Here is a 26,762-nt window from a genome sequence, read left to right as displayed (position 1 = left end):
ACGCGTAGCGATATCTGTGATCGTACTTTCTAACTTCCTTGGCGCGACTTTTCTTAGCGCATTTAAATATATGTAAATACCGCCTGCATTTTATGAAAATTCTCTTAACGGCTTTAATCGCTTATTTATTGCTGTGATATTCGATAATCTCTGAATTTAAACAAGCGAAATATTTTTCGATGTTTTAAAAATTTAGATTTTATCTGCGTTCATTAGCCGTCGTGTAATCATCACAGCTGTGCAAATCAAATTGTGAAATATCGACACAGGTATATCCGGCAAGGGAAAATCACAATAAGGTATCCAAATTCGCGTACCGTTGTCCGAAATCTTCAAACAGGCTGGTTGTGAAAACACTATTCCATTCGGAATACCAAAACTACCTGCAAAATAACAATTTCACGATTAAAAATCTTATTCGAATCGTGATCTCATTAGCAAATTAAATTAATTTTACTTTCGATTTAACTTTTTTGGTTCAACTTTGGTTTTCCATATCTTTTTAATTTTAACAAATTAATTGAATAAAATCAAAAAACCAAAGTCGAAGTTAATCTACTTATTGATAAAAATTAGAAATGGACATTTCGAAAGAATTTTTAAAGAATATTTTGAAAGAATGGAGAAGAATTGCATATTATAGACAGCGCTCCTTTTTTTCCATATATTCTTCATAAGACACGAATTTCATCTTGCTTTTATTTACCATCGGACGAAATTCCTAGAGCTATAATTTCATCGCCAATACTTTCTCTATACCATAACTTTAACAGATCGCAAATAGCTTTGCACTTCTGCGCATTCTCTTTTCGTCGATCCGCTTGATATTCAATAGTGATCTAGGATATATTTAAGATTCACATATATTTCAATACCAAAAAAATAAAATGTATAACGATATATATACAAAAAAATATAGATAAATAAATTACATTGAGAAAAACATCAAGAACCTTTGAATTATATACCTTATGCCGTAAATAATCCTCATAGAGATTTTTATTATTCTTACAGGAAAAAAACCATTTTAACTCCGCTCGCTCGATTTCTGATGATTTTAAAGTCGTCCTTCCCTTCGCTTTTGAAGCATCGCCGTTTCGCCGTTTGTCGTCACATTTTTGAATCATATGGCACACATCTACAAACCGATTGATATCTACAAATGTGCAACAATGTGGTTCTCGCGTATTTCCATATATTCTCCATAGCGTGCTATATATCATAACGCTCGAGAGTGCACAATCAATTATCGCACTGACCCAGAAATCCCCATACCGGAGGGCAACCAAAATTCCGCTGATTCATGCCAAGAGACTCCGTGAAATCGTGCATTACTTTCAATCCGTAATGAGCGCTAACGGCAACGATACTCATTCGAAGTAATTTATTTGTTACGAGATTCCGCAGGATGGTAGCGCAGAGGCATGTTGGGCCAACAGAGCAGAATATGATCTTCATGTGAAATGGAGCACGCTCGTTAATTTGTTGCGACAACATCCTCATGCGCTCGTAATTCCTCTGATACCAGGTATCGTGTTCCTCGTACCTTTCCCTTCAAATGTTGCCGTTAATATCATAAAAAAAAAAAAAAAAATAATAAAACATTTATTTCCTATTTATATAAAACGCTTATTTTTTTTTTTTTTTAATGTGAATTTTGTTTCCTCCGTACCTCGACATATCCTCAAGAAATATTAATATATCGCAGTCGTATAATCCAATTGATAAATCTTCTATGACTGTTACATTTAAATCCTCGATATTTTTTACGTCCTTCATTATTTCCTCAAGCTTCGAAAACTTTTTTGTCTCGTCATATAAACTAAGGACACTCCCACGTGACAAACGTAATTCTTTTATTGCCATTAATTGAGGAATTAGGTCTAGACAAAGCGATCTATCGGCACTTATAATAGTCACACGACGGCATTCATTCTGTGTATCCAAATAGCCAATTTTCTTTTCTATTTCGTGTGCCTGTACATAACGAGGATACAAAAGTTTAAGCCGAAATCGTTCATCTTAATTCGTCTTTCAATTCGCTTACGCGCAATAGATCTGTTTTTAAGTTTTCCAGTTCCTCTTTCGTAAGATCAAAACGTATATTGTAATATTCAAGCAAAAGTTCACGAAACTTGTCAATATCGCCCACATAAGTGACCTTGGTACCACTTATTCCATATTGCTTCCATATCAAAGGAGGTTCCGTATGCTTCCAGCCATGCAATTCGCAAATTGCTCGAACCCAAGCCTAAAAAGGACTGGAAAATTTAAAGAGGATATATAGTAAAAAAAAATTAAAGAAATGTTTTCGTATGTTATGTACCTCCCATTCTGTAACATCTTTACAAATTTTTTTAAAATAGAAATTCGGCAATAATCTAGAAAGATTTATAGCAATAAAACATGCATAATGATATGATAAATTATCTGCAGTTCCTGCTATCATGACAAAACATTTACTCGACATTTTTGAGTTATGACAGTTATTGCATATACGTTTTATATATATATATATATATAAATAACTATATTCATGTAAAAGCTAAATAGAAAAAAATTTAATCTTCTTATTTTTTGTTCTCATATAAATTTACATATATAAATTTTGAGACAGCAGAATAAAAGAATGAGAGAACACCTAGTATTTTCCTCAAAATGACTGAGATTAATAACATAAAGACTTAAAAAGACTTAAAAAGACTTAAAAATTACAATGTAGTTTTATTATAAAAATATTACAAAATTCAAACTATTTTTGGGTTGTCTTTTGCTTTAAAATAATTTAATAAATATTTAATTATTATAATGTTCTTGGTATTTATTATTGTTCTTGATATGGTATTTATCAGAAACTACAAAAATATTATATTAATTACAGAAAATAAATTATTATAATATTAATTTGATCTTAAATATCCATTTTTAAAAAAGAATACAAAATACATTATAAGAGTAACACTTCTTTTAGTTATCACTACAAATTTTCATCATCAGATATCAGATATTTCAGGTAAGTCAGGAGTTACAAGTTCCTCGTATCCTTTGTCATACGATTTATCAAAAATAAGTTTTGGAATTTCTAAAAGTGATGCATCTGAATCTAAAACAGAGATATTATTGATAAGTAAAATTACAAATATCACATATAAGTTATAAATATATTACAAAGTTTATAAGTTTCATACCTGATATAAGCACATTCTCTTTGCAATGTTTTAAATTCTCTTTCTTCTTGGAGAGCATATCTTTAAATTCTTTTTCCACAGCCTCAATGTATCCATAATCTATATGAAAAATTAATTTGTGAAAGTATTTTAAATAACAGTAATCCTAATAGCTCAAATATATGATTATTTATCTTTCTATTAAATAAAAATAATTCACATACCAAAATCATGTTGACTGTCGTACCAATATGCTAATTTTTCTGGTTCAGGATATCTTTTGACATTCTTGTTAGGAGGCAATGGCTTTTTAAAAACACCATCATTTGATTGCTTTTTTGTACATTTTATAGTCATAGTTTCTTCCTTCAGATTAGATTCTTTAGTCTTAGACAATTTCTATAATAAAAGAAAAAATTTATAACAGAGACTAAAGATCTTTAGTTTCTTAAAAAATATAATTTGTAACAAAATTAAGATTTAAAAGAAAATTTTTTCATAAATTATACAACATATATTACGTTTTTAATACAAGAAAATACTAATAAAATAATATGAAAAATGAATCTACTTTACCTTTGTTGATGTTGCCTTTCCTGGAGATATTGGACATCCATTACTGTCTACTTGTGTTACTTTCAACTTTAGACAATCCTGTTCTTTACCAATTACATTTTTCTTGATTGAATGTATATCAGAAATATTCATATCGGAGTTAGATCTTATTGATAGCCCCTTTGGTTTTGTAACTCCCATCGTCTTAAGAGAATTTGGTCTAATCTCATGAGATGTCTTAGATCGTGCAATTGGCTTTATTTGACCTAAAAACAAATTAATATGTTATTTTACTTTTAATTTACTTCTTAAATTTTCCTTTTCCTAAATTAAAAGGAGATAAAGTAAATTTTAAGAAGCTGAAATTAATATCATGTTAATCTACTAATCACTGGTAGAAGTGAACATTAATCTTATATTTAACATTTAAATATAAAAAAATTATAATTTCAGAAATACATTTCATCGCCCACCTCTGTCAGACTCGTTGAGCCCGCTCAATAAATTGAATATACTGGACATTGTGGTAATATCTACACTTAGTCTTTTATGAGTTTCACTTTCAGTTACAATGTAGATTCACAATTTTTCTCTATCACTTGAAGCAGATGAATAACCTTATGAATTCGTTCGACATTTAAAAACAAAGGAACCGTTTGGACGTTTAAATCCGCACAAAAACAAGTTTGATTTTGTTGCGTTGTGTTCATTGAAGATGTAGATCATGTAGATAGTCATAAAGTCTAGAAGAAACAGTAAGGCAATTTGGCACCATTTTGACCACCATCTTTCCATTGAAGGACTGAACTATGAATGGCGCCAATTTGAAATGACCTATTTTTACAATCTAAATAATACTTTAATAATAAAATTTATTTTATTAGTTTTTTAAATTAAAAATATTTACATAAATATGTAGTAAGTATCATATTGTAAATCAAAGGCCTACGAATTATTTTTTATTATAAAGATAAAAAAGAAAAATAACATAATGAAGATATTACAAAGAGAAAAATTCGTGAATAAAAAGTAAAATAAATAAGATAAAATTTCGTGTTTACACAACTGAATTTCAACGGAACATTCAAGAATTATTCATTAGCGATAATGATATAAAATAAATACATATCGGATTGAAAAACATTATAATTATGTACATTATACGCAGGAAGGAATTGCTTTAGAGAAACAAACGCTTTAATATGTTTCATGTAAAACAATATATATCTTTATTGATAATATACTTTATTAAAAGAGACAATGTGTGTGCACTGTCAGTAGCAAATATCTCATAGACAAATCATTTTTTGAGATGTATAATATATATTTGTATAAGTATATGTATAATGGCCTATCGCGTATGTGTTGCCTATACACATAAGCAACGTACAAAGACCATTATGATAACAGAAAGCTACCAACTGCTAACAGTGGAATGCTTTGAAACAGGTCTGTCCAATTACCGGAGATGAGTATGCTATTAATTGGGCAGATCTGCTTGAGGAGAAATCTGCACAATAAATCATGTATATACAATTATTTTTTACATACACATAGACGAAAAGATATATTTCAGAGAAAGCAATACAGCGAAACGCGTTAACAGAATCGTTAATGTTCGGAACATGATAAAGAATTATGAGAATATTTATATTTTAATTTTTTCGATTCATAAATTTGATATCTCGTTGAAACATTATTTTATATATTCGAATACTTTCCTTTCGTCCATGCGTAGCGCAATTAAGTTAAACGCTTATAAATGCTAAATGTTATAAATAAATCTTTGAGCTTCTGCAAAAGGAAAATAATTTTCTAGCTACTGTCTAAATTTTTCCATTTCTCATTTTCGATATTTTTTTCATAATCTGTCATAAACAATCTGTCAGTCTCTTTCGCATAATATCGTACAATATCGACGAATTGTATAAACGGTTTGTTATATTAAAATCAACAGTAGCGGTTTTCTGTTCTCCCCATCTTCAAGCCATTCTGATACTCTGGATGATTTGAAATACGGCTGTAACAAATAATTTTTAAGTTACAATTTGCTCTGTAAAAGAAAATTTAACGATTAAAACTATTTGGTATAAATAAAAAGAGCTTTAAGAAAGATTTATAAATTTATAAATTTGTATATAAAATTCTTGCCAACTTTTTTATTCTTAGCACATTTAGCATCTGCATTCCTATCCTTTTTATTACCATAACTTTACATTCGCCACTTTGCATGCAAAGAATAAAATTATCTTTATAAACATGAATAAAACATTTTATATAAGCTTTAATAGAATGAGAACCGAGAGAGAGAGAGTGCCAAGAAGAAGAAATCGGTGTTTCAAGATGCCAAAAATAAGAAAGTTTTATTATACATTAATAAATATTTAGACATGTTTACTTACCAGATCCACAAACGACAAAAAGGAATAAAGCTAAAAGCCAAGGCCCAACTGGAGATCCTTCTTCTTGCGATTTCTAGTATAATAAAAACTTTTATTTAGTATGGTTATAGACATAAATATCAGAGTGTCTATTCTATAAACTCTTAACAACAGTAACATTGCACAACAATGTAATAATAATGACACTGTCGTCAAGAGTTACAGAATAGGTCTACAAAAATAGAACATTTATACAGGATTAAATACATCAAGGATATTTTTGAGTAAACAGATGAAGCAGATAAATAAACCAATTCTTTTCAATGACAATCCAGTAAATGTCATATTGGAAACGTTATCAATATTGATTTAGCTGATACTACAGATACTACTAGGTTTTAATGTTTAGATCTAGACACGATGAAAGGAATAAACAAGTAATTAAAAATAAAGAATTAGAAACAGACAATCATTTTCTACCAATAAAAGAACATCCTGATGTATTCATTGATTGTATATTGAAATTAATTGTACATTGAAATTGATGATTTGTCACATATGTTGAAATTTTTAATTCTCTGTTCCTCATTCCAATGTTTAATTTCTGTCCGAGCTCTTATATATAAACATATACATATGGCACACTTTTATTTACCGATGCATGCAAGCTGTTCGCTGACAAACGATTTCGATAGAGATACAATAAAGATGAAACCAATCGCTCTGACAGATGCGACGTCAGAAAGAAACGTCCGTCTATAACTTCAATATTTCAAACTGACAATTACATAAATATCCACGTAAATATCCTCGTGATCGAGCCGGCGAATAAAATTATCGAGTTGTTACGCGATCTTTCGCATCGTACACAATCGAATCTTTTCATCTCTCCGATTTCAACCTTCTCTCCATATGTTATTTCCTCAAACGTCGCCGGGGCACGGCGGATCCTCCGTATGCACAGAATTTCCGTCCTCCGCGGGGGATAACCCGCATTTTCTGTCTTTCCGGAATCGGAATCCCGAAGAATTTAAGGGAGCGAGGACTCGTAGCGGCCGAGGCGACTTACCGACGACTTGGGTACGTTTCCGCGTAGCGTGATGTTTTTCGTCGCCTTCTCGTTTGCGATGCGCATCCGCTGCTTCGGTGCCATCGTCGTCGTCGTCGTCGTCGTCGTCGTCGCTATTGCTGTCGTCGCCCGTCCGTGTCCCTCTGAACAAAACGGCGAAAGAGATGCGAGAGCGGAGCACACAACCCCCGGACAACACGCCGCGTATATATCGCCGTGTGCACTGTGCGTGCGCCGTCGCGTGCAACGTTCCGCCGACGTGGTGCGCGCCGTGTGACACGTGAAGTTGCGCGACAGCCCGCTCGGCCACTCGCTTCCGCCACACTGTCACTGCCGCGATCAACCGAGCGATTTCTCTCCCGCTGAATCCGAACGTCGTCGATGACGTTGCTTTCGCGCCTGACGTTAAGCCGCGATTTTATTATTTTGATCCTGGCCGAACGCGCAAAGTGCGAAACGATAACTAAATATAGAGAAAGTTAAAAAGAAAATCAGACCCGCACCTGACTCGAATGCGGCTTCCGCGGCTTTACGGCGGGAAAATTTTGAAATTTTTTCTGCTCTTCAAATATATGTATTAGATGAAATAATTTGTTATACTTTGAAATGAATCAAAGTGATTAATTTTGACACTTTGGATTAGGCAAGTAAAAGTCATGCGTCTTGAAAAAGCGTATTTTATATCTCGTCGTGTTACTTATTACTATTGATAACACTATGTGAAGATTATATAAATGAGAACGAGTTATATATGAGTTATTATATAAATAATTTCATTGCTTGTATAACTCATTCTTATGTAAGCATTATTTTATATATATATATATATATATATATATATATATAAAATTATCAGAGTCGAGTAATTTTTAATTTTATTTTTTAACTAAGTTAAGTGAAACTTGAATTAATTTAAAAGCTAATTTTTTTTAAATATTGTTTATACCAAATTAAAATGTACTATAGTCTAAATGTTTAACATTTTACAAGAAATTAAGTAAGATTTTATAAGAAAAAGAATAGTGGCGTTCAAAAAGATAAAAAAATTTTTTTAAGTTAATAAATTAAAATGTGTCTTAAAGATAATTAGTTAAAGTTAACTTATTAACTAAGTTAAATTTAAAGCTAAGTAACTTTTTAATTATCTAATCTTGAAAACTATCTTTTATACAAAACATAGAGAATTGTGAGATTCTCTCAACATGAAACAATAAACATTAAATAGAAAATAAAAATGGAATTCCAGCGATAGAATCTTTTGCTGAAACGAAAGGAAGAAAACAAAATTGCGATAATGTTGTATACGTAGAAATTTTATATTTTTTTCCAGAATTGCTACATCTAACAACAAATTGATCATTTATTTTCGAAGACTCCCACCAACATTAGTCTCTTGGTAAAATCACTGAAACATAATACTCTCATCGTTATTATATCTCTTACTCAAGTATCTATCTCTAATTGCGTTGCGGAATTTTTTTTTTTTTTTCATCTCTCAACGGCGATCGACTTACGATGCGGGTGATTGCCCGTCTCGCGGAAGAGAATCATGAATGTGGACTCATTCGCGAATCCTAACGATGGATATTTAAATATAGAGGAAAACCGATATAGACAAGATCATGATCCACACAGTCGTCATACCGTAAGCGAAATCTTGAATCGGTGCCGTATATCACGATTTCTGTTTCTTATCTTGAATTATTTAATCTAATCATCTAACTTAAAGGCTTCCCGTTGATAATGAAACGTATAATCGGTAGACTGACTCGACGGTCGCAAAGTTAGAAAATTTAAGTCAAATCAAAAGTTTTCTAATACGAGATATGCATGCCAATGAAGGAATCTTATAAAACTATGAATTTAATAAATTCATAAATATCACTTCTCACATCTCTATATGATTTATCTCGTATTGTTTAATCAAAAGTTCCAGTTACTGCACGTGTCTACTTTTCAAAACCAGAAAAAAATTATTTTGCATCAAGTTTCCTTTTACGTCTCATTGTCCGAGCTGAAATCTCTAAATAAAAAGCAAAACATAATTTTTGTACGATCAATTATGGTTCGATCAATTTCTATGCTGTTCGCAAACAAAATCGTAAGATGTACACGTATGCACACATATACAAAAACGATCGCGATCGTGCACAATTATATATATATATATATATATATATATAATCTTTATATATGTAATAATTAATATATATTATACTATTAGATGTATATATATATATTATTATATTAAATATATATATATATATTGATTATTACAATCTTGTTTACTCACATATTTGATAAAAAATGTATGACAACAATGTTAAATTTGCACACGATTGCGGAAGTTCTGTTTGTATAATAGCTCGGACTCATACGGGATTTGACTAACACTTACAATTATTTTATTATTGACAGGTGACTGCATTTGCGACACACGCACATGTACAGTAGGATCCGTTGTGTATGTCAGTACAATGTATCTTTGATCGAATGTACTTGTATCAAAAGAAAACGGACAAATACGAACAAATGCGAGATGAAGACGTTGTCTGAATATTTAAACAATAAGCGCGCGTGGGATCCGTTGGAAGATAGTATGTTGACGAAGGACACACACCGCGCCGCTTCTAGAGCGATCATTAGTTAAGTTGACGGCTAGCATAAAGCTGAAAAATAAGAATCGCACTCTCGAGCAACATAACGGACAGCCGTTTTGGATGGAGGAAATGTATATTTTATTTCGTCGAGAGCAGCGAGTGTCGCGCACGCGCAGTTTCAGGAATTACATCGTCCAATCTACGATGCGAATACTTTGATCAGTGATATCCTTTTAATCTATTTTGACTGTGGAATATATCTTTCGCACGAATGCATTAGTGCCGATATATCCGACCGTTCCGCACATAATACCCAGGGCCAAACTGAACAATGCCATGTAGCCGAAATAAAACGCTGTTTGGAAGAGACCGTACATTCTGTAAAAATGAAATATCGAATTATAGACAAAAACTTCAAACACTTGCAATCAAATCGCCTGCCATAAAAAATGTCTACTCACTTAGTTTTGAAGAAGAAGTAGTAAAAGGAATAAATGTAGACGTAACCGGCTGTTGAAGCCGCTGCAAGAAAACTCGTCCATTGCCTGCGGATGATATTTACCATTTACCATATATTTACCATTTATTTTCCATTGTATGGAAAAAATAAACAAGGAAAAAATATATACGATACGAACGTACCATCGATAGTCTTCGGCATTCAGCAAGAAATATGTACATACAATAGTGACGCACACCGTCACTATCATGAGGATAACGAACACTAACAACATAAAACCGTAGACGTAATAAATCTTATACGCCCAGAATGAGGTAAAGACGAAGTACCTAAAAGTATCAACAAGAGCATAACGAGATTAATTCACTATACTTAAATGGACAATGTAAAATATTAATTAAAGCGATTCCGTACATTTCAATGAAGATCGAACCGAAGGGTAGGATTCCGCCAAGCATTATAATCACTAGCGGTTCCATAAACCATTTCTTCTCCGGTATCGGTCGAGGCACTGCGTTTACGCGGCACGGAGCGTCCGGTGTCCCAGCGAGATTACGGCCTAGAATGGTACCTACCAGTGTCAGTGGTAATATCACAAATATGCAGATACACGTCACCGCAACCTGTATACGTACAATCGACATGAATTATGCATGTAAGATATAAAGCAAGAACGATCGACTTCGAAATATGCAATTACGAACCATAGATCCGAAGGGTATCGCTCTGCTGGCATGATAATACATGGCGATGAAATTGATGAAGAAAGCAGTGCCGCAAACCATGAGCGGCAGCATAAAAGCGCTGAGGATCATTTGTTTGATCCATATGCGTCCGCCCATTCGGGCATACAGCCCACCACCCGCGTAACCATTGATAGGCGACGTGGCGGCATAGACAAATATCGCTGTTGACAACATTGAACCGCGTTCCGTGTAAAGTTCACCCAGGATAGCGAAGATAATCACGCTCAGCACCACCACTGTGACCTATAAAAATAAAGATACAATTTTCTATCGTCTTATTTTAAGAAATAAAAATATAAAGATAGTGATATATGTACCTGATAGCCTGCTCCTATGAGAGCTGAGAAAAGCATAGCGTGACTCGCAGGTCTAAAGACATCTCCGTGTACTTGTTTCCAACCATACTCGTCGCCTAAATCTCTCTCCATATCATCCATTTCTTCGTCTCTACTATATCTTGCATAATCCTTTCTCAAAGTACGCATCAAAATCATTGAAACAAGTCCAACGAGGAAAATCACCATCATGAAACTGTTAAAGATGCTAAACCAATGTATCTAAAGAAAAATATAAAATTTAATTATGTACTAGACGTTTAGTATTTGTTATTTAAGAAAGCAAAAATGCCAATAAAGCCTACTCTGTGCTGAAAGAAGTTAGGATCCAGATATTTGTCAAATCTATCTTCAAACTTGATATTGCTCTTCTTCCAATTGACTTCATAACTAAAAGGTATACGCGCGCCTTGTACTAGCTTCACTTTGTTATCACTGGTCAAATTAACATCTACTATTTGCTTGCCATTATAACCAATATCAAACTTTTTATGCGCGTAGATATAATATGAATCTGCCACTGCAATTCCATCATTGTTTTCCATCTCTCCTACAACACCTGTAATGCAAAAGTTTAAATCTTAAATTCTACTTAGATTCTGTTTTGTTATAACAAGAAGCATTTATGTTAATTACCCCATATTGGTAAATCATCGATATACATTTGATACCAATATTGATTCTTTATCGCATATGCAAACGCTTTCTGACTTTCTTCATTTAAGCTTATCTGGCAGTATTCTGTCTTTGAGATATCCTCTGAAACACATTAAACATTCATGATTCTGTACGAGTGCTTCATTTTGGAATTTGAATTATATAATTTAGAAATTTATATATAAAAAAAATTAATTCATGATCAAAGAAACATTGATTGTAAATATATTATAAATAAATGTATTTGATCATAATTGTATACCTTTGAATTCAATATCTAAGCCACTGAATTTTAACTCGATGCCTTGTAAAGCCTCCGCAAGAGTCTCATGATAATGATTGATGACATTCTTAGTGCCTGTACAAAAGGGTAGAGAGTAATAGGAGTATGTCTCCTGACGATTGTGATACGGCCCTACGGTGCTCATCCATAGTACAACCTCGTCACCGTCCTCATACTGAAAGTAAGTAAGCAATATGTCAACATTATATCAACTACAATCTTCTCCTGATCCCTGTAATTATATTTCAAGTTATAGCATTTTGTAAGAGGAAAAAGTTAAAGAGTAACGCGATGTTAGGCTGAAATGAAGCTACATTATAGAATTAGGATGGAACTCATTAGGCAGCAATTACTCATGATACTTCCCAATACATATCAAATAGAGCTAATATTCATGCACTAATCAAAGTGCGATAAAGAAATAGAGAAGGAGAGAGAGAGAAAGGGAGAAAGACATAACATAAAGAATGCCTTCGGGGCAACGTTTGGCCTTTAAATGCCAACCGCGAGTGTCGTGGCACAGACACTGACAGTCGGAGTTTCTCTCGGAGTATCGGGATGCCGCGGCGTGGGTATACTCACGACATGGGTGTGCTCGTCGGCGCGGGTCGGCAGGGCGAGGAGGCCGAGCGCCAGAAGGCAGAGTAACTGCCGTCCCCGATGCATGTTTATCTGTTCCTGAACGGTGAGGCGCGCCGACCGGCCGGGCGCCCTTTACGCGTACACACGAACGAGAGATCCCACCAGACGCGAGACGCGGCGACGGCGGACAATCCCCATATAGATTTCGTAATGTATGCCGAGCTCGTAGCGGGGCTAGCAGAAACAACAGGCGGGACACACGCGCGCACGGGATGGACGGACACGTATCAGGAATGCCGGAACGATGTATTATGTACACCGCGACGGTAGATACGCGTTGTCGACCGAGAGGGAGTGAGAGAGAGACAGAGGGAAGAGGGAGAGATTCGCCGCCGCGCCGCCAGATGGCGCTTGCCTCGGGATGCCGCTCCTCAAGGCGTACTTTTAATGGTAATAATAAATTCACAAATTGAATATCATTATGATAATTATGTCTATCATTGTTACTCTTTAAGACATTGAATTTATCTCTGCGCACGTTTCTTCATGTCTCTATATATTTGATTTGATTCATGAAGATTATCGAATATGCCTTAAATTATAAGTATATTTATCCCGTCGCAAGAATCGTGTTATACTGTGCGACACTATTTGACATTATCGCAATGGAGATACTTTCCTCTTTCCGAAAATCATACACGATAACATGGAATATGTATAAGAAGAAACTAAATATACAAGTAAAATAGTTTGAGAATACTCACATAGAGGAATAAGAGAACCTTTAATAATTAATAATATCAACTTTTAATAACTAATTACCAATTTTTTTATGCTATATTATTATACAAATATGCCGCCCAATTCGCGGAATTCGCGAATAGATAGTTAAAGTGACCGTAGAGCCCAAATTTGTTCCATGTCGTATCACGGGAAAATTCGGCTCTAAGTACTGGCGAATGGAATTCTGCATGTTTTATTCCATATACACGTTCGTTGTATTTCAGATGAAAAAAAACAATATACAATGCGAAGTAATATCGGAGTTATCACATCGATCCTAAAGAAATTATGGTAATCAAAAGTTAGCACAATTCTTTTTCTTTTTTTTTTTTTTACGTTCGAAACGTTAGAGTTTGCAGGCACGTACTTTCATAGTACCGAATACAATTATGATGATCAACGGATGTTCACATAAAAAATTTATAGACGTTCAAAAACGGACAAATATTTGCGACCTCTGTATCTAATTGCGAGTTGACCCTTGTTTTGGGGTTGTACTTGTTGCTACGTAACAATATTAATCCGACTCGTTAATGTTCTTGCGTAACAATGTAATATCTTAAATTTGCTTGTTATTACAATTACATTTAAATACATTCACAAATGTGAATGTATTCACGACGAACTTCCGTTACTTGTCGCCGATCAATAAATTTATAATAAAGTAACATGCCCATCTCTCGCAAATTTCTATCACTGCGAGAGAAGAATCTTCCCGATCACGAGACAAGTAAGTTTCGCGTAGAATTTTCCCTTGCATTATTAATACTGTCCTTCCAATGTTTATGCATATTGTTGGCATTTTTATAAATATAAATAAGAAAATAACTGTCTTCTTTTAAGATAAAATTGAAATCTTGGAAATTACCCAAAATGTTAATAAAACCTTAGCTTAATTCAATTTCAACTTGACTTGATAATCAGGGCTCATAAGCAATTACTAAATCACCTATGTACAGATAATCGAAAAATTTGCGTGCGTATTTAATACCGCAACAAAAATTTTACAATAAATCAAATCAATTTGCGATGATAAAATGTTCTTTTCTCGATTTAACAAAATGTGAGGAATACATGTGCGTGCATGTGTGCTTATTACATAGTATGATAAACGACTAATAAAATAATACAACTTGTATATAAAAAACTAAATATCAATTGTAATTGTGATGTAAACGATTGTGTGCTCTATATCATAACTACCTATAATATAATATATATAAAATTGAAAATTCAATAAATCTAAAAATTATAAATACTCTCGAAATTAATTTAAAACATTATTCGATTACAAGCCCTGATTATACATTGACAGTCTCGAATAGAGAAAAGAGCCCTTAATCTTTAATCTAGTATATAAATGTAACTCAGTTGAACCTACACTATATATCTGAGTATTATTTTTTTAATATAAATAATAAATATTAATAGAGAAGAATTCGGTATCATTACTGATACTGAGTTCACATTCTGATGCTATAAACGCATGATATTGATCCCTATGTGTTGTCCGTGACAGTGTAAATGTATGCGACAATCGACGTAAGAGTCTTTTCCAAATATTAGGAATTCGTTCGGTCCAGGCATTAGTCATAGATAATTTAAAATATTTTAAACTAGACCGCATACAAATATACGTTAGTCCTCACTGTTTGCTGGGCGTGACTTGGCGCGAGATTATGGTCTCTTGGTATTTATTACAAAAAATTGAATTCTCATCAAAATTATACCCGTTTCCTTGTTTAAATAAGACAATTGCAAATTTCGTAATATTTTGTTACACATGCATATGTGTTTGCTGGATCTGTATGGCACATACACACACACACATACACACACACGCGCGCACGCGCGCGCGTCATCATATAACGCACTATTGCGTTCGTATCATACATAACACGGCGTTTGTACATTGTGCAAATAATCGAACACTTACGTTGAATTATTGTACAGGGCATACCAATGTATATAAAATTAAGATACGCGAAAAGTATATAAGAACACTCGCTATCGTATCTCACTTTTTTTCTCCCGTCCTCGCGTCACGGCGAGCGAGTATAACGAAATTGTTCTATTAGAATTAGTTTAATTATACAATAGGTTTTCGTTGCTAGGCCGTGATTTAGTAATCAGACTATGTAAGGCTCGTATTTCGCTCTCCGTTAGATCCGGAGGCCCGAACAGAAAATCCCGCCGGGCGCTCGGGTTCGACAGCAGGTCCCGCATGCTCTCGGTCGTAAGCACCCAAGAGTGTAATGAGGTTTGCGTTAAGTTTACTTTCCTAGCCAGTATCCCGGTAATGTGAACGTCGTCGATCCAGAAGTACGGCTCCTTCTGAGCTTCACGATACAATATAAATACACTATCGGGAGAGTATAGGATCGCCCATCCGGCACAATACGCGGGATAAAGTCTACCGGGATATTCCTGAGGAGAGACGCGCCACTTTGAGCGCCAGGATCTCTTCACTGCGGAAGCCGACATAAGATCACAGAGAATCAGACGTCTTGCACCCCACGGCGAGAGGCCACGCGTCAGAAAGCATGGCCGGTAAATGAACAAAAACGTCATCGTCTAATTTAAGAAAGAGAATATATTTGGAAGAATATATTTGGCACCTGAAATACGAGAACAATGTCAAAGTTTAATATCTACAATTATACTATTATATAACATTAAGATATAAGATTATTAAAGATTGAAAAAGAAAAAAATTGAAGATTAGAAAAATAGAAATGAGAATCTGCCTATAAAAATTATATATTTTTTTTCTCAAGGCTGCAAATAATGCACGATCGAGTCAATATTTAACTCTAATTAATGTTATTCTGCGATTTCTGAGATGCAATATAAAAAATAAAAAAAAATCATTATTTAAAAATAAATAAAATTTATTTTTTGTGCAATCGATGGGCATCAGATTATCAATCTTTTCTTACTTGGACAATAATAAGTAGCCCACTTTAATCCCATAACGTGCTTGTAGGTCATGTTTCTGTAGGCATCAAGAAAGTTTCCCTGTATTAAGTTTTGATATTTCCTGTTCTCCTCCTCGAGCCTGGATTGATATTTCTCCGAATATCCCACGAGAAACAATAAAGTCACGTCTGGCGTTTGTTGACCCCAGGTCTCCCGCACCACGTGCCTCCTCGGGAAATTCCCTGACGCCGAGTGAACCAGCATTAGCAGCAACGGCTGCGTACAATTGCAGGGATTGTGGTTCATGATAAACCTGAAATCCGTGATGTTGATCAGTGTGGATTTATCATCGGACGGAAGTTCGTTTATCGAGTAGGACTGCGTCGAGGGTGTGACGTTTCCGGGAAATATAAGGACATATCCTGGCGCGGCCACACCGCCGCTGAAGTACGGGATCGGCGATTCTGAATCATCGATGTGAATCCAAAATGAGAAGCATCCAGTTAGTGCCAGAACGACTACGAAGATGAGGGAGCATGGCGACGTACCGGAGGCATGTAGCTGCCGCTTATTCATACTAATAAGCCCCTTTTATCATACACATCGGATTCTGCCTGAAAAAAACGCAAACAATAACATTTCCGAGATTAACTGGATCTGTCCTCACATTTGCAGATTGTTGTTATTTGTTATCCCGCGCGTTTCACATTCCCCGCGTATGTTTTTGTTTTGAAATAACATTTTAAAAGGACAGTTATGCAATTTTTTATAAAAAAAGTTTAAAAAACAAATTTAGATACATGTATATATTTTTAATTACTAGAACATAACAGGCGCGCGCCACTAAGCTTTTCATATTATATATTTTTATATTATTCGTTGATAGCGACGTATCATCGCTGAAAAATAGAAACTCATTCATTCTTGTTCATTTCTTATCTTCGTCCTTGTTCAAAAGGTTTCGATTCAAAGTTTCATTCGCTACTAACCTCGCCCGTCTTTTATCAAATTGTCATTTGCAAATTGACAGTAACTCACGAAATTAGCGCAGCAAAAGAACCAATCAGCATCGCGGAAAAGCGGCAACAATAAACTTCGAGAAATGCGAGTAATCGACTTAACATCTCCTCTTTTTATAAAGGATATATTTGCAATCGTTTACTTATGACTTCAGCTCATGAAACAATAGAAAATGCCAGGCGCCCAGGAGCGGAAATTGGTTTCCAACGCATGTTGGCACAGAGGAATCTATTGTGCATCAACTTCCCGCGCATCTCCAAGGAGAGTGAGTTCTAAAAGTTTCATAAACAATAATAATTTCACAGGCTCGTAGCCCGCGAGCGAAGTTAAAAAGTCATTAAGTAATGTCATCTTCGAGAAGTTTCCCATGCGAATCAATGTAGAGACCGATCGCGCACAAGGCATAATATATAATTAGCTATCTGATACTGATAAGCTCTCTCGCTGAAAGCAATTCCAATACTTGATTCATTTACACATTATTTCGGCCTACATTGATCGATAAGCATCGCTTTATCGATACACACTCGAAGTGCTTATTATAAAATGTGTAAAATCAATGCTCGAGTAAAATACATATAATTTTATTCTAACCCATGTGATAGTAGTTTTAATTTAAAAAAAAAAAAATACTTGCAAAATAACAGATTATGGCGCACAAACATCAGTCGTTTACACTCCAAAATAAATTATCACCAACCATCAAACTCAACTCGCCGCGAAACTCAACACATCGTTGTTCGCCAATCGGACGCGTGGAAAAAGAGCAACAAGCATACTATCTCGCTCATTCTTTCGCTTTCTACTTTCTTACTCTCGTTATGCGTATTTATTAAAAATCAGTCAATCAGAATCGTGACATAAGGAGCAGAGACTGTAATTAGAGATACATTATTAATCAATTTTACACGAAACATATTGTACTCTGTCCGCCAATGATTCATTAGATCCTACAGTGACTTTGACATATCAGTCCGCTGGGTCGGTAAGATTAATAATGATAAATATGCGCTTATGTTCCTCGAAAGGAACATTAGTAATAATCTAGAAACATTTAAAAGTGCACGAATTATGATTGCAAGAATACTCGATCAATTACTTAGAATAATTTATAATTCGAAGCACAACACGTTACGAAACATATGTTTATATAGATATAAAAGTCGATACTAATGAACAATATAATAGTGAAAATATAATATAATTTATGCATTTCTTTCTAAATTAGAGAAAGAGAGAAGAAAGGTGGAACCAATAAAAGAATTAGTGTGTCAGTATAAAAATACTTTTATTATGCAAGTCGAACTCAAGCTATCGATCAAGCCTACTTAGAATTTGATCGGTTTAGCCGTTACTGAGATCCGATAATTTCGGATGCTCGCATCTCGCGTAAAGTCACATGATAGTGTTCTCGGTTGTCTTGACACCCTAAAAACTAGCGATTATCGAACACTTTGAAATACTTGATGGCATCAAGTGGACTGCGTTTATAAGCCTGTTCTTTATCGCTGCATTGAAACTTTCTATCTTTCTTTTTATCAAGTTTCAAAAATAGTTTATTTATTTTATTTCAAATACAACGAGTGTATTATATATTCTCAGGCAGTCATAAAGAAAGATCTATTGGCACACGTCGGCCTTCAACTCCGACCGAATTTCAAATTCAAATGAATTGGGTTTTTGCGCATGCGTCATGGGTTACTATAGCGACCAAATATAAACGCCGGAGCGTTTCGAGGGTCCCTCCTGGATTTCGACAAGCTGTCACAAATTGTCACGAACGATTAGCAGTATCTTGACTGATCCTGACACATGGCGACGAGTAACATAGACGTGATACTGAGCCAGCTAGGATGGCAGGATGGCTTCCGAATTCCCGTAGCTAACGAAGAGAATAAACGTCTGGAGGAAGAAGTAAAAACACCGCGCATAAAAATTTCATAAAGATTCGATTCAATTAATGCCTGATTCTTCCAATGTTCAATTAATGCCTGATTCTTCCAATTTTAATCTTACTTTAATCTTACTTTATCTTTTTCTAAAATTTTTTTCTTTTTTTAAAAAAGATAAAAAGTTAAGCCAAGAGTTAAAGTTAATTTACAGTGATAGAAGTGGACATATTTCTTTTCTTGACACATTCGAAAAGTTGTGACGAAAACATTTCTTCTTTGAAAAATATGTAAATAACACTTTAGATGATTTTGGCAATAAATAGAACAATTTGACAAAAAAAAAAATGTTTCTCCATTTGTTAGCAATAAGAAATCGCAGTTGCGCTGATAAGAGTTAAATATAATCGCGAAATAATAATAAATTATCGTTTTTTTATTAAAAAGTCAAAATTTCGTCTGAAGACGATTTTGATAATTATTAAATAAAAGAAAAAAGGAATTATTTTTATCATATTTAAATGTTTCAGTATAGGAATAAGATCTTTCATGATTTTTCAAATTGCATTTCTCATATCATTTATCAAATATAATATTTTCATATTATTATTATATAAAAATAATTATCAATCTATCATTAAGTAATAATTAATCCGGAATATTATATGTAATTATCATTGTACAAATAAGAAATGCACTAAAAAAATGAATTAAATTACAGAATAAATTTAATTGAAATTAAAAGAATTGATTGAAAAGCAATTCTGAACATTCTTGATATTTGTACAGGTTGCAAGAAAGACAAAGCGCAAAGTTTCATTAAATGTGAAGTTAGAGAGTCTTGAAGACCGGCTGAAGATGATCAGGAAGCATGCCGGTGATTTGGCCATACGGAATGAGTTCAATCGGAAGCTGCTCTCTGAGCATTCGGTCCAGCTGGAGACAGAGGATCATCTGTATCGATTGAGCGGCAACACCGAGTCGTCGTTGCGCCAAGAGGCGCGTGAATTCGAGAAGGAATGGGCGAACGTGAATCGCAGGATATCAGGCATAGAGAAGGATCTGCTCAGAATGACGAAGAGGCTGGCTGAAGCGAAGCAAATGGTCCAGTTTGATGAGGACAGTTTACACAAGTGGGAGAAGATGCTTGCGCGAAAAGAGAAGGACAATCAGCTGGTAGAGGATTACATGAAGCAGGATACGCAAAAGTACAAGGTGTACAACTTTGAAATTTCGTCGTATATTCGTCGTATATGAAAGGAAGATATAATATTGAGAGTCAATCAGAAAATATGAAAGAGAAGTAGTTCAATCAGGGATTTTTCTTAAATACTTATATGACTGTTAATTTAGATTATTCATTCATCTATATTGATTCGTATATTTGTTTTGAAAAGTTATAGGATTTAAATTTATCACATTTCAGCTTTTTCTCAAATGTTTGCGCAATATAATACTGAATGATGTTACATATTTATATGTTGAAAATATTATAAAGTTGATAATAGTAGAAAGAGATGAAAATCTTTTCCGAAAATTGGTAAATCCTAATTTCATCATGATGTATAATGAGAGTACAATTTGACCTTTAGGAATTGGAGACAAAACGGCAGAAACTCAGCGTAGAACTCGAAACTTATCGTCAAGCTATAATCAAAACTGTCGGTGAGGTGCAAGAGATGGAGATCGTTCTGGACCGTACAGCGAAATTATACGCAGAGGCATTGAAAGAACGCAGACAGATGATAAATCAATGGACGCAAAGTGTTAACGTTCTGCGTCAGAGGGATAACGATATACAAAATAGTCTGAGAGTATGAACGACATCTTTCTCTAATTCCGTAGTACGAGCAGTGCAAGATACAATGTATCATATCATTGCAGGAAATCGAAACATTGCGAGAGATCAGTAGAGAAAGGAAGAATAATCTCGACGAAGTAGAGCAATTTCTGAAGGATCAAATTGTAAACAACAAACAGCTGGAGGAATCGATTAAAGTATCGGAGAGGGAACTTGAGGCAGTTCGAGAGAAACAGCGCAAAATTACAGAGACAATCGACATGTACGATATCGAGGTGAAGACAACGGATAAAAAAATTTATATCACATATTTTTTTTTTTTTTATAAAATAATAAATAATTAATTTTGTTAAATTGTTGCGTGCTAATTTAAAGATAATTGCTGCTTTGATTGACATTCTGTATAATTTTATCTGTATTCGATTATCTACATTTGACAATAATTGTCGAGGCAGCTTTATACCCAGAAGAAGTTAGTGGGCGATCTGGCACGCCGTATACAGCAAATTCGAGCTAATACGAAGAGCAAAAAAATCGAGATCGAAAATAAACGTATAAAGATGGATAATTGCAAGAAGCGAATCAATGAGTTAATGTTGACTTTGGAGGAGATCGAAAGTCACAAGTTAAACGTTGCGGAGAGAACGAAACGTTTAGAGAAGATGATCGAGGTACATATTTGTTAGAAAGATTCGATTTCCTTATAATTGGATAACTATTAATAAAAAAAAAAAAATCAATTTTAATGTAATGAAAATAATTTTAAGAAAACCTATAACTTATTACGATTGATTTCAGCACGACGAGAAACGGAAATCCGCGATCATTAAGGAAGTGAATCGGTTGCAAGCCGCGATTTTACGTACGACGATGAGGGTTGTAGAATTGGAAAACGAAAGAAGGATCTTGCAGATGGAAACGCAGGGCGAACATAAGAAAGTTGGTCTGCTCAACACTTTGCTCGCGAAAGAGACGAAACTTTTGGGGGAGAAGAAGGAAACTCTTTATCATGTGGACTTCAATTTGCAAAAGTGTGAGATGAAACTCGAACGGATTAGAGGATACGATCGTGACAAGAGTGAAATCGAGAAGAAGCAAGCGAGAATCGAGGAACTGCAGACTGTACTGAAAGAGAAAACAGCCACGTCTAAACTGCTGCAAAATCAGATTGTCAGTTTAGAAGTAAGTTCTATTATATCTTACATTTTCCGCAGTGCGCGAGAAGAATTTCATCTTAATCTGAGATTACGAAAAAAAAAAAAACAATAAAATTCACTGAAAAATTTGTATAAGGGAACTTAGTCAGATTTAATAAAAATTTTTTCCTCCGCAGCACGATATGAGAAAAGTGTCTAATTCCTTGTCGAGCGAAAATGACGAACTCGAACGGCTACGGAGCAAAAAGCAGGACTTACTGTTGCTGTTAGACGGAGGCGAGAAGCGATTGAAAATCGCTCAGTCCCGAAGCGAGGAGCGACAGGTGGAAGAAAGTATAATGCGCCTCCGGGTGTCACAACTCGAACGAATGACGTCAAACGTGAGCGACAAGGTCTACGATCTGGAAAAGTATCGTCTTCATCTCGAAGCTGTGAGTCATTTTTTCTGATTGGCTCGATTAATTTCCACGAAATGAGAATATTAATTTAATAACGAAGGAAGGATCTGCTGTATGCTGTCCGATTGTACTCGATGCAACAATATAAGTTGAATGGTTAAGTCATTTATTCACACTTCCACTTCATTCATTGTTATTTACAGGCGCTTAAGGAACGCGCGGCAGAGATCGCGGCGCAGAAAGAGGCGCTCGCCGTGCAGAAGAGGATCGCAAGTAGCGAATGTTCCGAGCTGCGCGTCGCTATCACCGAGAGGAAGAGCAGGATACGGCAATTGCAGGCGCGGTATGACGGCGGCGTCGCGACGCTTGGCGCCACTCCGGATGGCGCACCGATGAGCACCGCGTATTTGAAGATACAAAATGCTCAAGAGCGGTATATGCTTCAAGAGCAAGGCGACAAGCTCGACGAGGCTATCAGAGGAACCGAGCAGGAGATACGCAGTATGGAGAACACGCTGCGAGTGGTGAACGTATGTAATGACAAATACAGGGACAGCATGAGCGCGATTGATCAGGATGGGCCTGAATGGACGGAACAAAGGCAACTCGATGAACAGATGCACGACGCGCGGCAGAAGCTGCTGCAGAAGGAAACGCAGCTGCAAGAATTGTTCGATAAACTACAGGTATTTCCATAGAGGAGTCGTCTCTACTTCCTGACAAAAGAATTGGAAAATAAATATTGAAAAATAAAAATTGAAAAATAAATATTTTTAGTATAAAGGGAGACTGATGAAGCGTGAACGAAGCTTCTAGGAAGCGCAAATATGCATTAATGTATATATTAAATATTACTTTGTGCGAAAATATTTTTAAATTGCCTCTAATTTTGTCGGTCAGAAAGCACAAGATGATTATACTCAATTGTTGGATGATATTGAGAAAGCAAAAGAAGAGAAGGAAAACAAACAGCGTTATTTATCGGGTATCGAGAAGCAGACAACAGAGCAGGAAGAGAAGATAAGCAGGGCCGACAAGAGCCTTCGTAAGGTGCAAAAGGATATACAAAATTTATATATTTCTAAAAGAGATGATATTGTAATCCTGCAACAGGTAAACAATAAATAAGAATATAAGTTAAGTCGTATCCTTTGACTATTTTTATCTCGAAATCCGATTTTCCAGAGAGAAGTGGAATTGCGAGAGCTCCAAGAGCAGAACGCACTGGTTCTTCAAGATATCGCGGAATTCACGATTCGTCATGTGGAAGCTGAAGCGTATGTTAAGAAGTTGCTATTGGCCAAAAACATTGAATTACCGTCTTTCCTACCATCGGTCAGATCGTCTATCAGTCCCGGCGGCAATTCTGCAGGCTCGATAGACCAACCTTTGAAGAGCACAAGTCGCATGAGCGCTTTCACATCATCGAGAGAAAGTATCGGCAGCGTAATTAAGATAGAGCCGCAATTCGAATGTACGTGCAAAACTTGATTGAAAATTATTGGAATATTAATTATTGGAAATAAATGTAGAAAAATTTAAAGAACACATTATATGTGTTCTTCTTTAGATCTTCAGATTGTCGTCATAATTAGAAAAAGAAAGCAGAATTTTTCTTGATTTATTTATAATAATTGATCTTTTTAAGATGACGTCATTTTTTTTAAAATACTAATAATAACTAAATTTTTTAAATATTTTTTAATAATATATTTTTAATAATAATTCGTAATAAAACGTATAAAACATTTAATTTTTAGCAGCAAATAACGCGCCAAGAAAGACTGCAAAGCGCAATCCTGCATCGAGAGAATCCCTCACTTTATCGAAGCAATCCACACAGGAAAAACAATTACGGAAAAAATCGTGATGATAATTCTGATGATGTAATGATTAGGATTAGCCAATTAGCGGATTTCATTTATTTTGATTTATGTAATTCACAGCATAATCTTTTTTTATTCCATCTATATATAATAAAAAAAATCGACATGTGCGATAATGTATGATTATCATAACAAGTAAATATGTATTATCGCAAATATGTTTGTATAAAGGCACGTACACACAAAGTTCTCGAGGATCAACTCGGAGTACTGTACATTTTTCTTTACTAAGAATAACGTAGAATTGTGTGAGTCTGCAAGCATTTCATTGGAGTCGCAAATATCATCGTATTTTGGAAATAAATAAAAAGTAAGTGAAGCTTTTAAAAAAATTAAAACTGTATTCATAAAACAGAATTTTCGTATAAATAAATTTGTTGCTATCTAATGCGCTTACATAAATATCTTTCTAGATGTTATATCTTCAACCACATCATACATGCTGTATGTCAAATTTTTAAAAATATTACATTATATAAAAATATTAATTACGTTTATATTCGTTATAAAGCCGAGCAATTTACTAGTTAGCTATTTCTTTTCTAACCTAATCCTAACTGATTCTAACCTTTCTATCCAAACATGATAAATAAAATATTCGCGCAATTGATTGAAATGTCGCTCATCGAGAACTCAATAATAATTTCCAGATGTCTGAGTTAACGGAAGTTCAAAGTAATAAAATTTTCGGAGGATGGCAGAAGGTGTATACACACAACAGGTAGATATAGAAAGTATAAATGTCATCTATTCTGTTTTTTGAAAATATATTTATTTATATATGAAAAAGCAATTATTAACAATCTCTAACGATTTATTCCTGCATTTGCTTTAAAATGCTTCGCATATACGTACACATTGTAAATAATACTTATTATTATGCAATAGTACGGAATTGGGATGCAAGATGAGATTTGCTGTCTACATACCATCTCAAGCCGAAAAAGAGCCAGTACCAGTTATCTACTGGTTATCTGGTCTTACTTGTACCGAGGCTAATTTTAGTGAGAAAGCTGGGGCTCAGAGACATGCTGCAAATTACGGCGTACTTCTTGTCATACCTGATACTAGCCCAAGAGGATTAAATATTCCTGGAGAAGATGACAGTTATGATTTTGGTACTGGAGCAGGATTTTATGTAGACGCAACATGTGAACCATGGAAAAAGAATTACAGAATGTATAGCTATATTATCAAAGAATTGTCAAATATGATCAATAAAGAATTTCCAACATTGCCATCTAGGCAATCCATAATGGGCCATAGGTATAAAAAAAAAATAAATTTTTTGCCATATCTTCAAATAGTCTTTAAAATTTTTTTTTAATCTTTTTTTTCTTTTTTTTTAGTATGGGAGGACACGGTGCTCTAATTTGCGCTTTTAAAAATCCTGGGCAATTTAAGACAGTCTCGGCTTTTGCACCCATATGTAATCCAATTTTGTGCCCATGGGGAAAGAAGGCCTTCTCAGGGTATTTGGGAGGTTCAGAGGATAATGCCGAATGGAAGGAATGGGATGCTACAGAACTAGCCAAGAAATACAATGGCCCACCTTTGGACATTTTAATCGATCAGGTTTCAATTTTTTTTTAAATTATATCTGTAACGCACATTCACATTTATTTTAGTGCATTTGACCTTTTTAATCTTTTAATTGACTCATAAAAATACAATAAAATAATCATGAAAATTTGTATATTTATAGGGTAAGGAGGATCAATTCCTAAAGCAAGATCAATTATTACCAGAGAATTTATTAAATGCTGCGAAAGATAATGGCATTGCGCTTACTCTTAGATTTCAAGATGGTTATGATCACGGTTACTACTTTATAGCTACATTTATTGAAGATCACTTCAAGCATCATATGAAATATCTTAAAAGTTAAGTCCGAGATTATTGATTCATTGTTAAAAACTTTGGGATTTTGGGATTTTGATATAGGATTTTGATTGATAATTTACATATAGTTTTTACAAAATCTATTATGTTTTCAATGGAAATATTGAAATAAATTTTAAAAAATATGCTAAACATTTTTAACCTTGTGTAATTTATATAATTTCTACATTTT

General features: G+C 34.4%; 5 protein-coding genes and 2 pseudogenes across 8 annotated transcripts; 2 read left to right on the top strand and 5 right to left on the bottom strand.

Moving 5' to 3' along the window:
- Nucleotides 1-160: 160 nt before the first annotated feature.
- Nucleotides 161-2,000, bottom strand: LOC105427342 (uncharacterized). The gene is made up of 5 exons (XM_025218305.2): nucleotides 1,673-2,000; nucleotides 1,260-1,552; nucleotides 969-1,138; nucleotides 707-839; nucleotides 161-383 (listed from the first exon to the last, which is right to left on the bottom strand). Exons 1-5 carry the CDS (start codon nucleotides 1,864-1,866, stop codon nucleotides 193-195), a joined length of 981 nt encoding a protein of 326 aa, XP_025074090.2. The 5' UTR covers nucleotides 1,867-2,000; the 3' UTR covers nucleotides 161-192.
- Nucleotides 2,001-2,795: 795 nt separating this feature from the next.
- Nucleotides 2,796-4,462, bottom strand: LOC105427259 (uncharacterized; annotated as a pseudogene). The gene is made up of 5 exons (XR_016141076.1): nucleotides 4,196-4,462; nucleotides 3,744-3,988; nucleotides 3,392-3,566; nucleotides 3,189-3,287; nucleotides 2,796-3,103 (listed from the first exon to the last, which is right to left on the bottom strand). The product of XR_016141076.1 is annotated as an uncharacterized LOC105427259 (transcript).
- A 456-nt stretch (nucleotides 4,463-4,918) lies between these two features.
- LOC105427250 (stress-associated endoplasmic reticulum protein 2) lies at nucleotides 4,919-7,492 on the bottom strand. The gene is made up of 4 exons (XM_089083792.1): nucleotides 7,301-7,492; nucleotides 7,173-7,267; nucleotides 6,125-6,197; nucleotides 4,919-5,742 (listed from the first exon to the last, which is right to left on the bottom strand). Exons 2-4 carry the CDS (start codon nucleotides 7,254-7,256, stop codon nucleotides 5,705-5,707), a joined length of 195 nt encoding a protein of 64 aa, XP_088939918.1. The 5' UTR covers nucleotides 7,257-7,267; nucleotides 7,301-7,492; the 3' UTR covers nucleotides 4,919-5,704.
- Nucleotides 7,493-8,469: 977 nt separating this feature from the next.
- On the bottom strand, nucleotides 8,470-13,144 carry TM9SF3 (transmembrane 9 superfamily protein member 3). The gene is made up of 10 exons (XM_011638911.3): nucleotides 12,836-13,144; nucleotides 12,233-12,428; nucleotides 11,950-12,072; nucleotides 11,619-11,872; nucleotides 11,296-11,535; nucleotides 10,937-11,221; nucleotides 10,647-10,855; nucleotides 10,415-10,561; nucleotides 10,234-10,317; nucleotides 8,470-10,150 (listed from the first exon to the last, which is right to left on the bottom strand). Exons 1-10 carry the CDS (start codon nucleotides 12,917-12,919, stop codon nucleotides 10,006-10,008), a joined length of 1,767 nt encoding a protein of 588 aa, XP_011637213.2. The 5' UTR covers nucleotides 12,920-13,144; the 3' UTR covers nucleotides 8,470-10,005.
- Nucleotides 13,145-13,149: 5 nt separating this feature from the next.
- Nucleotides 13,150-25,076, top strand: LOC105427213 (coiled-coil domain-containing protein 39). 2 transcript variants are annotated; one of them, XM_089084121.1, is made up of 11 exons: nucleotides 13,150-13,285; nucleotides 20,236-20,661; nucleotides 21,039-21,260; nucleotides 21,331-21,522; nucleotides 21,703-21,918; nucleotides 22,046-22,429; nucleotides 22,581-22,835; nucleotides 23,006-23,488; nucleotides 23,703-23,915; nucleotides 23,988-24,276; nucleotides 24,563-25,076. In XM_089084121.1, the coding sequence occupies exons 1-11, from the start codon at nucleotides 13,283-13,285 to the stop codon at nucleotides 24,670-24,672; spliced, it is 2,793 nt and encodes a 930-aa protein (XP_088940247.1). In that variant the 5' UTR covers nucleotides 13,150-13,282; the 3' UTR covers nucleotides 24,673-25,076. The 2 variants fall into 2 exon arrangements, with proteins under 2 accessions (XP_088940247.1, XP_011637174.2); XM_011638872.3 differs by lacking the exon at nucleotides 13,150-13,285 and adding an exon at nucleotides 19,059-19,471.
- On the bottom strand, nucleotides 13,930-17,494 carry LOC105427233 (beta-1,3-galactosyltransferase 5-like; annotated as a pseudogene).
- On the top strand, nucleotides 24,856-26,722 carry LOC105427220 (S-formylglutathione hydrolase). Of its 2 annotated transcripts, XM_011638891.3 has the most exons (6): nucleotides 24,859-24,998; nucleotides 25,102-25,132; nucleotides 25,339-25,409; nucleotides 25,577-25,954; nucleotides 26,038-26,263; nucleotides 26,394-26,722. In XM_011638891.3, exons 3-6 carry the CDS (start codon nucleotides 25,339-25,341, stop codon nucleotides 26,574-26,576), a joined length of 858 nt encoding a protein of 285 aa, XP_011637193.2. In that variant the 5' UTR covers nucleotides 24,859-24,998; nucleotides 25,102-25,132; the 3' UTR covers nucleotides 26,577-26,722. The 2 variants fall into 2 exon arrangements, with proteins under 2 accessions (XP_011637187.2, XP_011637193.2); XM_011638885.2 differs by lacking the exon at nucleotides 25,102-25,132 and having other exon boundaries at nucleotides 24,856-24,998.
- Nucleotides 26,723-26,762: the final 40 nt, after the last annotated feature.

Source organism: Pogonomyrmex barbatus, unplaced genomic scaffold, assembly GCF_055798465.1.
Source record: "Pogonomyrmex barbatus isolate J1 unplaced genomic scaffold, ASM5579846v1 scaffold8, whole genome shotgun sequence".
Classification (NCBI taxonomy): Eukaryota; Metazoa; Arthropoda; class Insecta; order Hymenoptera; family Formicidae; genus Pogonomyrmex; species Pogonomyrmex barbatus.
The sequence above is the reverse complement of the archived record's forward strand: the minus strand, read 5'-3'. Positions and strand labels throughout refer to the sequence as shown.